Here is a 15522-nt window from a genome sequence, read left to right on the forward strand (position 1 = left end):
TTCGGCCAATAACATAACTCAGGTTGGTTTTGTTTACCAATGTTTACCAAACTTGAAACCTCCATCTTGCATCTTATATATGTTCATTTAGTTTCCGTAAATTTAATGTTGTAGTAGTTTTTCTCTTCATTTTCTGCAGAGCAAGAAAACCAGTGCTCCCAGGAGAAAGGTGTTACCAACAATGATGAATTGAAGTAAGTTCAGTAAACTATGTTTATAATGAACACGCTAGTGAACTTACCGATATAACAAACTTATTTTTTAATCCCGGACATTTATTGTATATATGCTGAATATATGCTTATAATGAACTACTGTTATTACAAACTAAAATTAGGTGTCCCTTTGAGTTTGTTATAACCATAGTTTACTGTACATTCATAAAAACAGTAAACAACACGAGCAAGTACCAGTACTATCTGTCCATTTGCAAAATCTACAAACAAATCAACAATTTTGATACATCTTTTTTTAATGATAATACAACATTCTTTCCTTATTTGGAATACTTACATCGTTAGATACATGCATGGACATTGGACATAGATGTACAAACCTTGAACAATGATGAACATTAATGGTCTGGATAGTAAATTGTAATGTCAAGAACCTGACTTTCACTTTACAGATTTTCAAAATGGAAATAACTTAAGTATGTCCACATACATTTATTCAAAGTTTTGAAGATGTTTTCGTCTGTTATACAAAAACAAGTTAACTAAGAGGCTGCTTGACTTATAGTGAAAAGACAAGCCAAAGGATCAACTACTGTTCGATTTAGCACCTTCCGTTTACCTTCACAACCTTCAAAATTGCAAAAAACACTGGTATGATTTCATGTGGATAAAACTTGTATTTCAGACAGACTGATTCGCAATCCAGGGTTGTGCCTACATTTGCCAAGAGGAAGAAAGTAACTGAGCCTGCACCTGAACAGTAAGCCACCGTTGGAATTTAAATTTTGTTGATTTGTAATTATGGTGATGATATGGGGTAGGGATGTCAAAATGCATACCGGTATGTCATGTTTAGATACATATGATACTTGAGTCATGATACTTAATTTCCACTCTTACAAGCTTACAAGAGGTTATGCCTTGCAAGTAGTTAGTGTTTAATTCACACAGTTGGCTAATTTAAGCTAATTTTAATAGTAGTGTCTGCTCATATTTTAGATTAGTCTTTTGTTTCTTGAGACGTAGTAAGGTTATGCCAACCTGAGTAAGGCAGGTTATTTTTTTCATAAGAATTATTTTTTAAACAATACAGGAATGAAAGGCATTGTACAGTCTACAATGTAAGCCACTAGTCTGAAGCCTGTGTCTAGTACAAGACTAGTGGAGCATATTTTGTGGTTGCCCACCCAATCAGTCTAGTAAGGTTTTTCTCACACGAAAATGTAATCAGTTGAAACTATTACAGAGAATATGCATAATACATTCTTGGCAACATTCAGCATTTGCTGCACCACACATAATGTCATTAAACTCATCACTGAAATGGAAATTAATGTTTGTTATTTAATGCGTGTTTAAAGGGGCACTGATCTAAGGCAATTCCCCGGGACTGGTTGTTGCCTTTGTTATTGTTTTTTCCCAGTGAGTACCCGGATGTATAGCAGAAATCTAGACTAGTTCGCGACCTCTGCTGCGCAATTCGTAAGCGCATCAGTCACTTTGATGGGTAGTAATAAGGGTGTATGGTCACATTGATCAACAAAATGAAATACAGTTTTCGAGATAATAAGGAAATGTAGGTATATTTGTGTGTAGCATCGGTAATGGTGACGACGTTTTGATAAGTCACTTGCTTGGTAATTTTGCGATTTTCGTTTACACTATTTGACTAGCAACACAAAGTAAATATTTCACCTGAGCATTGCTTTTTTATAGTGTGTATAATTTTTACTGTCAAAATGTGTAACATTTTCAAATTTATTAAAAGTGACTAAAAAACATTTCCATTTGTATTATTATGTTAACGAATTCCAAACATTTTGATGTTTAATGTCACCACCAAGAGACTGAAAATGTTACGTTGAAAAGTACATTTCTATGTTATTTGGCTTCTAATCCTACATAATAGTCTGTTGTGATGTTTGTAGGCCCTTTTGATCATCTTAATCAATCTGGACAGATTTTTTAGTCCAAATGACTGAAATATTTACACATTTTATAAATTGCCTGAGAGAATCACATTTAACAAATTGACGGTAATATATACACGCTTAAAAAGGAAAAGACCTGTGAAAACAACGTCTATCGTGCATTGTAGAATTTCCCAACCAAGACGTTGAGAAACAAGAACGAATCGGTTCAAATGAAGGAAAACAAAATGCAAATACCATAGTTGCAACCTACCAAATTTATGTGTATAAATTTTAGGAGCTTCCTTGTTCGAGGAATGTATCCGTGAATATCCACACAAAGGAACAATATCCCACTCGTCTGCAGCTGTACAAAGAAACTTATTCGATGTCACGTGTCTCTGTAACAATCAAATATTTTAAAAGATATATATCGTTTCGGGATATTATAACCCGTGTTCGTTTCTCAACTGATCACTTGGATTGTTTCAGGCGTTCACATAGGTGTCAAGTCTCAAGGGTCGGCTGAGAAAGCCCACGTGACAACTATTTTCATAACATCCACGGTTCCTAAAAAATCCATTGAGTGATAGGTAACAATGATCAATCAATCAACGTATTATCAGTTAACCCTTTGAACAAAGTATGTTGTTTTTACATCGGCACTTCCCGCCATGATATGAGTGTATTCCCTTTGTTTTAGTAAACCTAGACATGTAAACACTCACTTTTGACATATCCACTGTGCAAGATAACAGTAATTAATCAATCAACGTATTTTCTTAATCCTTTGATGACTTGGAACGATCCGTTGATTTACGAAAAAAAAAGTAAATCAATTGATCATTCACCTCTTGCTGGTCTGCCACGTGCATATTACATAACACACATTTCACCTCACTTCAAACCTGGATTTAAATTGAATAATTACCCCAGACACAATAAATGCCAAATGGGAACCTTTGTCAGGTAATCTAAGTGGTGCTACCACTAATTGTACCTGTAATAAATTCATTAACTGAGCATCAAGTGAATGATGACAAATACACAAGTGTAGGGTTATACCAGAAAACGTGGATGACAACAATGGAGGAGTAGTCGTATTATCGATGCAATCCGAAATCCAAAAATGCTTTCACTGCACAGATACTTTTTTTTAGTATTAAACTATAACCATCTGGGGTATTTCCAAATCCTATGAGCTCCGCCTTTCTTTTTGTCTGTTTGTTTAGGCTGAAGAAATTAATTTACATGCGCCCTTTGTCGAAATCTTTATAGATCACAGTTAACCAATCAGTGTTAATGCAAAAATTCGTAAAACAAATATTGCCTCCGGCCTCCAAGTGTATTTAGCTGTCCTTGCAGACGGTAGCCCAGTCTCTGGTCACGCTCAGTTGCGTTGCGTATCATCCGGGTACTTACGGGGAAGAAAACAATAACAAAGGCAACAACCAGTCCGGGGAATTGCGTTAGATCAGTGCCCCTTTGACGTGTTTAACTTGAGATATATGGAAACAAGTCTGTAAATGATGAGCCATTTCATGCTAGTACACTAAAGTCTGGGCTAATGGCAATGTTTTTTCACTGGCCCTAGTCTCTAGTCGGGTATCTTCACAGTATCTGGACAGCAACTATCTCAGTGGATGTTTTAGTTGACAGCCATTGAATCAGATGCATTCATTGCTCAAGACGCATGTGGGGATTTCAGGTTAGGCAGCAACCTGGAGGTGACTTTATGAATGGGATAGTCAGGCTTGGTGACTTGGTCGATAGTTTGTCAAACCAGGCATGTCATTCCCAGAATCACTGAAATATGTGATCCAGACTGGATTATTTGTAGACTGCTGTCATATTTTTATTAGATCGAAAAGAGTTTACTAGACTTGGGCTTCAGGCTTGTGTCTAAAGTTGTAGAGTGAAACTGATTACATACAAGGTATACTGGGAACAATATTAAAAGGGAACTCCAATATTTATTCAGAAATTAATTATAAAGAAATGTTGTTGTTCAATTCAATCTTCATAGTGAAGTCAATATCTGGTCCATTCCCTGTGAGCGTCGATACAGGCACAACATCTGAGCATACTGTATATCAAATGCTGGATTGTTGCCCTTGGTATCCTTCGCCATTCTTCTTGTAAGCTGCAGTTGTGTTTGCAAACATAACAGCACCATTGCTCAAGATCCTTTTGGAAGAATTTCTTCAACTTATGGTAATTCAAGCCCCATGTAGTTAGTACGCAGGACACCTATAAGAAAATTTGAAAAATCACATATCGGACCATCAGTCGGTCACTCTCACTGCCAGTGTCCCGGCTGTGCAATCAAAATGGTTCGGTTTCCTTGATCTATCAGCTGAATTTATATCATGTCCGTACCATTTTGGAAGAGTGAAATCCCCACGATGTCTTCAGATGTTATGATAAAGCAGTAATGTGAAGATATGTGATGTCATCATTTCCGTGATCAAGTGGGCACTGTGTGATGGGATTAGCCTCTCAACTAGTTGGAACAACTTGTTCTTCAGTTGGACCTTACACAGCTTCAATTATATTTCCGTAAAAAATTAGCATACAAGTGTAAACAGTTTTTAGTATTTACTAATTTTCAACTCTGATAAAGAAATTTTGGTGTTGTAGGACAGAATGCAACAACAATGGGTCTAATAATAAGAGACAAGAAGAAATTGAAGGATGTGACACTTTAGCCTTTGATAAATCACCTCTTCACACAGAAACAGAAACAGAAGCAGAGGTGTCACATGGACATCTGGAAACAAAACACAGAACACAAGACGCCACGTACACAGTCAATACTGAAGTTTCCATTTTCCCCAAGGAAGAACTGCCAGAACAGGAGGATCAACACCCAGGCTCTGGTCTTACTCCTAAAACTTTGTTAAATGAAACAGGTAGTGATCCAGCTGGATGTATAACAAATCCTCAGGTTATGGAGGGTTTCCCAAACAAGACTGATAAAACAGCACATGTATTAGAAAATATAATTTCTTTTGCTAATGTGGCCAAGGTAGCTGCTGACACAACGAAGGTCATGAAGCCCACTGGTGTATCATGTGGAAGTATGCCTGTCAGTGTGGAGAGATGGGGTCATGTGAATGATGTAATGCCAGGGCCAGCATTAACTGATGAAGCAGAGAATATTTCCTTGATTCCTTCCAAAAATATACTGAAAAGTTTAGAGCAGTGCATTGAAGATGGTAAGTCAGCTGAAACAGATGGTGACATTTTGAAGCCAAATATGGCGTCAGTAGCAAAGCTGGAGGATATTCAAGCTCATGGAGAAATGGAGGAGGCTGATCAAGGTCATACAGACCAAGGTTGTATGTCTGAACAGGTAATTTCTCTAATAAAAGTGCAAGATATGAAGCTGACAGAAACAATGGGAGCAGACATCAATCAAAATGAAGAGAACAGGAAGGGTAGAAAGTGTTTCTCGCTGACTACACATGAAGAAAGCCCAAATGATCCAATGCATGTATCAGGCTGTGCTGAAGAGTCGGATAAGACATCTGATTCTTCATCAATGGACAAAAGCATTACAAAAAATAAAGAAGTGTACAAAGATATATTGGTAGATCAACGTACTGAGACCAAGAAGAATTCAACAGAGATACTGCAGGGCCTGTCAGGGGTAACCAGTGAACAGGGTGAAGTTAGTGCAGATGAGATCATTCCTCCTGAGATGGATATTGGTATTGCTGAGGAGAGACCTGCAGCAGTGAAGAACAAGGAAGCTGACATACTTGCAGGTATGTGAGTCTGATATACTTGCACACAAAAGTGATGCCTGTGCATCCTCTACTTAAATGAGTGAGCGAGTATGGTTTTACACCGCTTTTAGCAATATCATGGCGGGTGACACCAGAAATGGGCTTCACACATTGTACCCATGTCGGGAATCAAACCCGGGTCTTTGGTGTGACAAGCAAACACTTTCACCACTAGGCAACCGACAGCCCCTCTCTCTACTTAAATGAGGATTTACTGAAAGATGTTGGTTTGGCAGGAATTTATTAAGGAACTATGTGTCCTTGACGTGCAAATTCTTTTTTTTAATATTTTGAGATTTTTCTAAAGTTCCCATCTTCTTAAATTCAGAGGTATTTTAACATTGTATTTAACATTACATTCAATACAATTGTAATACAGAGTACCGATTCTTGTTCATATGCTGTATGTCAGGTTTTGTTTGAAACTGCTTAAAATTTGAAGATAGATTGTTACTAGGTTTAAAATATGCAGTCATTGATTAAGTAAGAATCAATGATTGATTAAAGTATCAATGATTAACAATCAAATGAAAGAGAATCATTATGAGAATTCATTCTCAACATCCTCCATGTAAAACACATTGTAGACTTGAAACAGTACCCTGCTACACAACTACCAGGAAACACTGCAGCAGCAACTGGCCTTGGTACCCAAATGTCTTCACTTTGGGATTTTTATAATTTTGTACTTAATTCTGTTATGCCCATAAATTCCTTAAATGAAATTGCGACTTACTATGGTCAGTGGAATCTATTGAATATGGAATAACACTCAGTATTAGAAACCCATGAAGATCCAAGTTAGAATATGTCTTCCTGTTGTAAAAGGCGACTTTGCTTGTCTTAAGAGGCGACTAACGAGATCGGGTGGTCAGGCTCGCTGACTTGGTATCGGGATACTTGATGCCTCATGTGGTGCTGCGCACATGTCACAAATCAGGTGAGGCCAGATCTTTTTTTACTTGCTTTACAAATTTAATGATGGTAAATTTTGTTGAAATGTTATAAACAAACAAGATTTTTGTTAGAAACGTAGAGAAGCTCTATGTGTTTGCAAGGATTATTTAAACTTGCGATCTGACTCCCTGAACCTGACATCTACCGGTATAAATGATGAACTGTCATATATAATATTGCATGAGAGGGAAGGGAGGTTACTCCAAATCATTTTGCCGATCCAAGGTGTTGGCCACTCTTATGACAAATATGTTTTCCCAGGTTGAGGTGACTTGTTTTTTCGAAACGGAATCTAACTTTCAAAGAACTGGCAGAGGAATAAGGCACTTCAATTGGTAGTTTTATCAATGTCCTATCAATGTCCTATGTTTTTAACAAAACAATGTACACATTCAAGACGTTTTGGTTTGTGAGAGATCTTATCTGTGACCCTATTTATGATTGTACTGACAGTGCAAGACAAGAACTCTCCGAAGTCTAAACAGTGTTCCCTCTTTATTTGTCTGGTTTGCATTGCTGAAGTAACAGCTGTGTTTCAGGCTCTTCTCCCACATTAAAGCATTATTTATTTATACCAGACGACCTGTAGTAGAGGAGAGAAAAAATTGAATTGCAATTTCTTTTCTTTTTCACCTACCGACGGGTATTTTCCTATAAAAATCTGTAAAGCTAGTGAAAGAAGGTGTGGCCTGAAGTTAAGCATCACTGGTCCCCAGAGAGTGTCTATGACTTCAGTCCTGCCCCACACTGAAGCAAATGTAGTGCATGTGTCGTCTCCTGAGGTAAACGAAATATGCCTCTGTTCACCTAGCAGTGAATGGGTACCAGGTTGGATGAGATGGCATAGGAACTGTTATCCTTCTAACACCTCACAAGCAGCTTGGGTAGTATACTCCCCAGGGAGATGAGAATGAAAATCAAGTGCACGCTGATCCCTCAGCCTGGGTTATATGTAGCTCTTTAACCATGCTTTAGGATGTGGATTTGGTGCGTTATAAATATGCACATTAGTAGTAGTAGTAGTAGTAGTAGTAGTAGTAGTAGTAGTAGTAGCAGTAGCAGCCTTAGAAACTGGCACTAGTCCTGTAGTCCTTACCAAACTCCCCAATAGTAAAGGTATCTTAAGGACTAGTAGAAATTGGCCCATTTTAAGAGGTTTGCTATATGTTAGCATTATAAGGACTAGTGGACAAAAACTGTTAGTTTCTAACCCTGAGTAGTAGTAGTAGTAGTAGTAGTAGTAGTAGTAGCAGTAGCAGTAGCAGTAGCAGTAGTAGTAGTAGTAGTAGTGAAATAAAACTTAACTGACTCACTCACTCACTCTTGTGTGTTGATGATGTACAGCACCAGGAAAGGATGTAGATGCTGACATGGACTTCACAGACTCCCAACTGTGTGAGGCAGTCAGTATGGAGGAATCAGCAAAGTAAGTAAACAGTACTGAACACACATGATTGCTTTAAACTGATCTGTGAATGAACATTTCAGTGTGAAATATTCTGAGAGTGATTTTCCATTTTAATTCACTTTTAAAAGTATGAGATTGAAGTACAGGTAGGTTATTATCAGTGAGAGTATAGTTTACTGAGTGCATGATAAACATCATAAATATATTCGAATATTGATACTGTACATTCATATTGATAAAGGCATTGGAGTTACCTCCCTTACACTTGCTGCTCTGGGCAGAGGCGAATTTGAATTGGCAAACAATTTGAGTGTATATCAATGTAGCAGTTAATAAATTTATTAAATTACAGTCTAAGTTTCACAAAAGGCTCAGATGACAATATCTTTACCCAGCCAGGCAGTGGAAAATAGTCTCCCTGATATATTAACCGGAGACCACCAGGTGTCTGTTTGATGAACCTACAAGGAGAATGAACTCACCATTATATAAACATATAGCTGGAATATTGAATATTGCTGAGTGTGGCATAATAAAGACACAGACAAATATGCTTACACATGTCATTTTGAAGTATTTTTATTATTTGTGACTTGTTTTCTCCTCGGACATGATATCTTTGAGTTTGCCCTTAAGTTTCGTGACATCACATAACAAGATGGAGATCACTTCTAACTATTACAGTCAACTGATGGTGCTGCAAGAAGTTCAGAAGCAACGGATGGAAGGAAGGAAGATCATCCATGATCTCATTGTAGATCTGTCATATCTGAAGTAAGGCCTGTTCAGTTGATATGTTTTAACAGGTGTAGTCAGTATTGGTTAAATTCTACTCATCTTCGGACACGAAATACGTAATTTTTTCAATTTATGATTATTCAATATGTAAAGTGATTTTATAATTGGATTTATACTCCCAGGAATAGGGGGTAAGTATCTTCAGTGAGATATGTTTCCTTTCAATGATATGACATTTGCCAGGTAGATTTCCTGTTATAGGTAAGAATATGAAATAACACATGCAGCTTCTAGCATAAAATGCTTCATGTGTGAACTTTGACTATACTGTAGCAAAATCAATATGTGACTACAATGCTGTTTGGGGATGAATTGCAGCCCTACTCTGATTAAGGATACGACTGTTGCATCGACCACATCGCAACTAGAAAGTAACATCTAAACCTTGCAATGCAATATCTATGCACAAGACCTCTGGGAATTTATTTTGCTTTCACCTATCTGATTTTTTGTCTGACCCTCAACAACATTCACTTTCTTGCTGTTGCTACCATTTTCAGCTTTGATGTCAGATGGGCGAAGAGAGTAGGCTCGTGCCTTTGGTAGTTTTGGATTTTGCATGGGTACTGTACACTGTATAAGCACCATAAATACCAGCTCAGGTTGTTTTGAACTTATGAAACCTAATTTGGACAATACTCGTCATTGTCAATGTCTGTGTTTGACTGAGGGTGGAACAGTATTTCAGTGAGCTGAAAGCATGAAGATATGCAGGTCTCAAGGGTGCATGCTATTACCTGTTAACTATTTGGTTTTGTTTATATCCTGGGTCAGTACGGTTGATCGTCTGATCGTTTGAAATACTTCCGGTGATGTATGAAAATGAGCAATGGCGGAAATATAAATGTGAGAGCACAGAAACGCCAAAGGACTTTATTTGTTGGTGTAAAATGTTTACAGTGTCACCATAGTACAGATTAACATTAGTAGCATATTGGTAAATTGAGAATCGTTCTGTCCACGATACATATCACAATATCATTTTTCAATGCTTGCTATTCCAGGTGATTTCAAATAGCGATATTTATCATGTGTTGAATGTTATACACTTGTCAAATACCAGGAGCGTGCATCCAGAGCCTGCATCCATGCATATTTATTGAATGAGTAAACATTGTGTTGTACCAGCATATTGTTTTCTTCAATTTATCATGGTTAACATTTATACTAAGTTATCTTATAATAATTAGATCTACATCAAGTGCTTTTATGAGTTATCATGGTGTAATATTTATTCATCATTTCATATAATTATAGTTTAGCAAGTAATAATTATCATTAGGTAAAATGCATATATAAAATATCAGTAGTTTCAGTTATAGCTTTTTAGATGGTTGCTAGCCTAAGGTATCAAGATCCCATCTCCCAGACAAAGGATATTTATTTAAGTATATCTGTCATCACCTACCGGGGTATATTAGAATAACATTACTTCAATTAAGACTCATTAAGGATTAGCCCCCATACAAGCTCGTCTATAGTGCGTTAAGGATTAGCCCCCATACAAGCTCGTCTATAGGGCATTAAGGATTAGCCCCACACAAGCTCATCTATAGTGACACCCTAATCTCTTTCAAGCATCCAGTAAATATGTCAACAAGATTAGTGCCAGTCCAACAGGATTAACAGGATTTAGTATTCCCCTCTGTCCAGCCATCCATTTAGCATAGGACACAACCAATCGTGTATCAACCAATCACATTCCTTTCTATTGTTCAAACTTTCATTAAATACATACTGTAGCCAAGTTCTAGCAGAGAAGGGGTTTGACTCTCTTACAAAGCAGACCTCTCTCCCACAGCCCAGAGTGTGTACCGACTCTCTGTGGCACCCTCAGTTATTTTCTAAGTATATTGTAAATTGTTAATTGTTCTTGTAAATAAAATTGTGATTAGTCTCCTGTGACTCTGGCTCTTTGCTGACTAATTCCCCAAGAAAACCAGCACGTCATTTGGAAGGTATTGTTCACCTAGAACAGTTCCATGATAATTTGGCGGAGAATCATCGTTTTCGGAACCACGGAGTCCAGGAACTAACTACAACCAACTACAAGAACCCATTGGAGGACATGTCCAACCGTGATCATCTGATGGAATAACAAGCAAGCTGCATCTACCTCTGACCTCAACACTGGATTAAAGACAACCAACTCCTGCAAAGACACCAACAAAGGAAGAAAAAGTCTTCAAATATTGTAAGTACTACATTGTTGATTACTTGTCTTTCTTTAATTTAGTTCGGTACATACTAATAGGTGTCATGGCAAAAATGGAGTCTGGTATGGAAAGTAACTTTGAAAGTGAAATTCCAACAGTGTCTTTAGTTACGCCCCTTGCCAACAGTGTAATTCAGGCAAAATTTGGCACAAAAACAACAAATTGTTTAGTAGATACAGGGGCATCCATTTGTTGTATTTCGTCTGCTTTTCTGAGCACAGCTTTTGAAAACCTTACTCTTGGAAACTCACCCTTTCCACAGGTTAAAGGTGTTGGCGGCGAATTGCACAAAGTGTTAGGTTCAGTTGTGTTAGATTTTGTCATTGAGGATCAGGAATTTTCTCAAAGATTCCATATTCTGCCTACACTTCCAGAGGCAGTGATACTAGGTGAAAACTTCCTTGATGACAATGATGCAGTCTTAGATTATAGCTGTCATTCCTTGATACTTAACAACAGCACCTCAGATAGGCAATATATCAATTTCATAGCCAATTCAGTGCAAGAGATTAGTGGATTAGCAAAAACAATAGATCAGATTTACATCCCCCCTCAGAGTGAAATTCATTTCAAGGTTAGACTATCAGAGGTCAAAGAGGATTCCCTCATCCTGATTGAACCCATTGCTTCCCTCACTGCTCATTCTGAAGTAGCAGGTGGTAGAACTCTTTCCAAAGTGAAAAGCCAAACTGCTACCTTTAGGCTTATGAATCCCTCCCAAGAAGAAAAAGTTCTTGACAAGGGTACAGTTGTAGGCAAATTTAGTTACATTGACAAAGACTCTGTTTTTGAAATCGGCTCTGACCAACCATTCATCAGTACCGTTAACACCGACAATGAGAAGAGAGACAATGACACCAGGGATTATGTTAAAATTGCACAAGAATTAGGATTTGATTTGACCAATACACAACTGACTTCGGACCAACGACACAGACTACTTAGATTCTTGGGACAAAATAGAGACATGTTTTCAACGAGTCTTGCAGATTTAGGAAAGACTGACATGCACCAGCATATCATTGACACTGGCGACCACCCACCCGTTAAGTGTAGACCATATCGCCAATCCCCTCATCTCCAAAAAGTCACTGAAGAGCTTATAGATGATTTCCTGAAGTATGATTTGATCGAGGAGTCTACTTCTATGTATTCAGCTCCCATTATCCTAGTCAAGAAACGTGATAGCTCATATAGATTTGTTTGTGACTACAGAAAGTTGAATTCTGTCACTTTACCAATGTCATGGCCTCTTCCAGTTTTTGATGATGTTGTTGATAACATAGCCAATGCACAAGCTAAGATCTTCTCAACTTTAGACCTTGCTAATGGCTTCTTCCAAGTGCCATTACATGAAGATTCAAAGCATAAAACTGCTTTCGTCACCCATCAAGGCCTTTATCAATTCAAACGTTTGCCCCAAGGTTTGACAAATTCTCCACTTTGTTTTCAACAGCTCATGAGCAAAGTGCTAAGAAAATTGCTTTTTAAGGTTGCGCTGATTTACATTGATGATTTGATAATTTACAGCAAAAACTTTGAAGAGCATCTCCAACATTTGGAGCAAGTATTTTACTATCTGAAACAGGCAAAATTGACACTAAAGCCATCCAAATGCAATTTTGCAACGGACAAAGTTTCGTTTCTGGGTCATGTTTTATCATGTGGAGGTGTTCAAGTTGATGACAAAAAGATTGAAGCAATTAGAACCTTTCCAGTGCCCAAATCACAAAAGCAGATCCGCTCCTTCTTAGGTCTCACGAACTTCTACAGGAAGTATGTGAAAAATTACGCTCACATAGCGCTTCCACTGAATGCCTTGCTAAAGAAGCATTCGGAGGCAGAAGTAGGAAAGAAACCAAACTTCCAATGGTCACTTGAGTGTGATCAGGCATTCAACACCCTCAAACATGCTATGAGTAATACACCTGTTCTGGCTTATCCAAATTTTGACAAAGAATTTCTTCTCGCAACTGATGCCAGTGATATGAGCATAGGTTTTGTTTTGAGTCAAAAAGACGAGAAAAATAATGAACATCCAATAGCTTTTGGTGGTAGAGCTCTTCATGGCAGCGAAAAGAACTGGAGCATTACAGAAAAGGAAGGCTTAGCTCTAGTTGAAGCCATTAGATCCTTTCGTCCATACCTTGCAAATTCCAAATTCACAGTCTACACTGATCATATAGCATTGAAATGGCTGAAATCCATCAAGGATGCCACAGGTAGGTTAGGGCGATGGTCTTTGGAACTTTCTACCTACACTTTTGACATTGTTCATCGCAGCGGCAAAGCCAATGGGAATGCCGATGCTCTCTCACGTAGGGAATATGAGGAAAATATTAACTGTAATGATCAGACAGAAGAAGATGCTGAGAAAACAGTCTTCTCAGTAACTTCAACTCAGCAAAGCAAATCAACTAGCAATACCACAATCTTGCCAAACACACATTCATCCACACGGGTCACACAGACAACTCAGACTGAGGATATATGCACACCTATTGTCAATCACTTAGAATCAGACACACAGACAACACATTGGTCAGTCACCTTTGAATATGAAGAGGATTATCAGTCAGTACCAGTTAATGTTGTTGCAGCATTACATGCTACAAATGCTGATGTTACCCAAGACACATTGGTTGAAGTAAGTATAAAAGAACATCCAAATTTACGTCACCTACAAAGGATTTGTCCAGATTTCATCCAAATCTTTGACTACAAAGAGGATGATGTCCTTCCACAAAATGAAAAGGATCGTCAAAAGATTCTTATTGAAGCCAATACTTTTGAAATTGATGAAGGCATCCTATACAGATTTGTTCCACAAAGACAGAAAGGCCATGCAGACAAGTTCATTAAACAGCTGGCAGTCCCAAGAACCCTCAGAAATCAAGTCCTGCAATCCTATCATGACTCAGAGTTTGGCGGTTGCCACCATGGGAAAGAAAGGATGCACAACACCATGAGACCTAAGTACTACTGGCCCAAAATGTACAGCGATATTGCTACTTATGTCCAGACATGTGAGGTATGTCAACAGACCAAGAGGCACTACCATGGCAAGAAGGCACCACTTCGTCCACTACCTGTAGAAGAGGTCTTCACCCGATGGCACGTTGACATTCTCGGTCCCCTGCCAACAACACCAGATAAGTACAAGTACATTTTGGTCATCACAGATGCATCATCTAGATGGTGTGAAGCTTTTCCACTTCGGACCCAAGAAGCCAAAGAAGTAGCAGATGTTCTCGTTAGAGAAATATTTTGTCGGTATGGCGCACCACGGACCTTAATTTCAGACAGAGGTCAGAACTTCATGTCCAAACTCATCAAAGCAATTTGTGAACTTTTGGCAATTAAATTTACCCATACCAGCCCATACCATCCTCAAACAAACAGCTGTGTAGAAAGGCTCAATTCATATATCAATCAGTCACTAAGAGCCTATTGTAACAAGTCTCAAAATGATTGGCCCCGTTTTATTCCTGGCATCATGATGGCCTATCGGATGGCTCCAAATTCATCAACTCAAAAATCCCCATATGTTATGCTTTTCGGCCGAGAAATGAGAGCTCCACAAGATGTAGCATTAATTCCAAAAGAAAATTTAGGCCACAATAACAAAAGTTATCTTTCCAATTTGCTTGAGGAGCTTGAAATCACTAGAACAATCGCAGCTGAAAACACTGCTCGGGCTAAGGAGGTGTATTCAGAACAATATAATAGAAAGGCTAAAGAACCAGAATTCGCCCCAGGTCAAAGAGTTTGGCTTTACTGTCAAAAAGTTGAAAAAGGCCTTTCCAACAAATTAACCAAAAAGTGGTATGGTAGCTATTATATCGTCCATACAGGTCCAAATTATACCTACAAACTACGCCGAAGTTCTGACGACAAAATACACAAACCACTGGTCCATGCCAACCGTCTGAAGCCATATTTTGATCCTGCTGATCGTCCACAGTATCCTCCAGAACCATACCTCAATGACACCAGTAACATAGATTCAGGAGTCATGGATGACAATGAGGAACCAGTCAGTGATTCACAGCCTGACAGCAACAATTCCCCATCAACAAGTTCAACTTACCAAACCGCTGATCAATCACCTCCACAACAGAAAGGTAAGAAGGTCAATTCCAAAACGAAGGCAGGCACTTCCAGCAACAAGAGTTCGAAGCAAAAGACCCCAACAAAGAAGAAAAACCCTGCTCCAAATACAACAGCAAAACCTGCAGGTTCCAGAACGACAACAATGGAGGAAAA

At 38.3% G+C, this 15522-nt stretch overlaps 1 protein-coding gene across 2 annotated transcripts in view; it reads left to right on the top strand.

The window, feature by feature from the left end:
* The window catches only part of LOC139476996 (3-[(3aS,4S,7aS)-7a-methyl-1,5-dioxo-octahydro-1H-inden-4-yl]propanoyl:CoA ligase-like), a 34098-nt gene that overhangs the window by 14733 nt on the left and 3843 nt on the right, over positions 1 to 15522 (top strand). For both annotated transcript variants that reach the window (XM_071259554.1, XM_071259555.1), the window contains exons 3-7: positions 140 to 194; positions 862 to 936; positions 4727 to 5856; positions 8179 to 8260; positions 8927 to 9016. In XM_071259554.1, the coding sequence (XP_071115655.1) occupies positions 140 to 194; positions 862 to 936; positions 4727 to 5856; positions 8179 to 8260; positions 8927 to 9016 (1432 nt within the window). The remainder of the gene's footprint in view (positions 1 to 139; positions 195 to 861; positions 937 to 4726; positions 5857 to 8178; positions 8261 to 8926; positions 9017 to 15522) is intronic.

The sequence above is a fragment of the Haliotis cracherodii genome, unplaced genomic scaffold, assembly GCF_022045235.1.
Source record: "Haliotis cracherodii isolate W230 unplaced genomic scaffold, xgHalCrac1.p SCAF_30, whole genome shotgun sequence".
NCBI classification, from domain to species: domain Eukaryota; kingdom Metazoa; phylum Mollusca; class Gastropoda; order Lepetellida; family Haliotidae; genus Haliotis; species Haliotis cracherodii.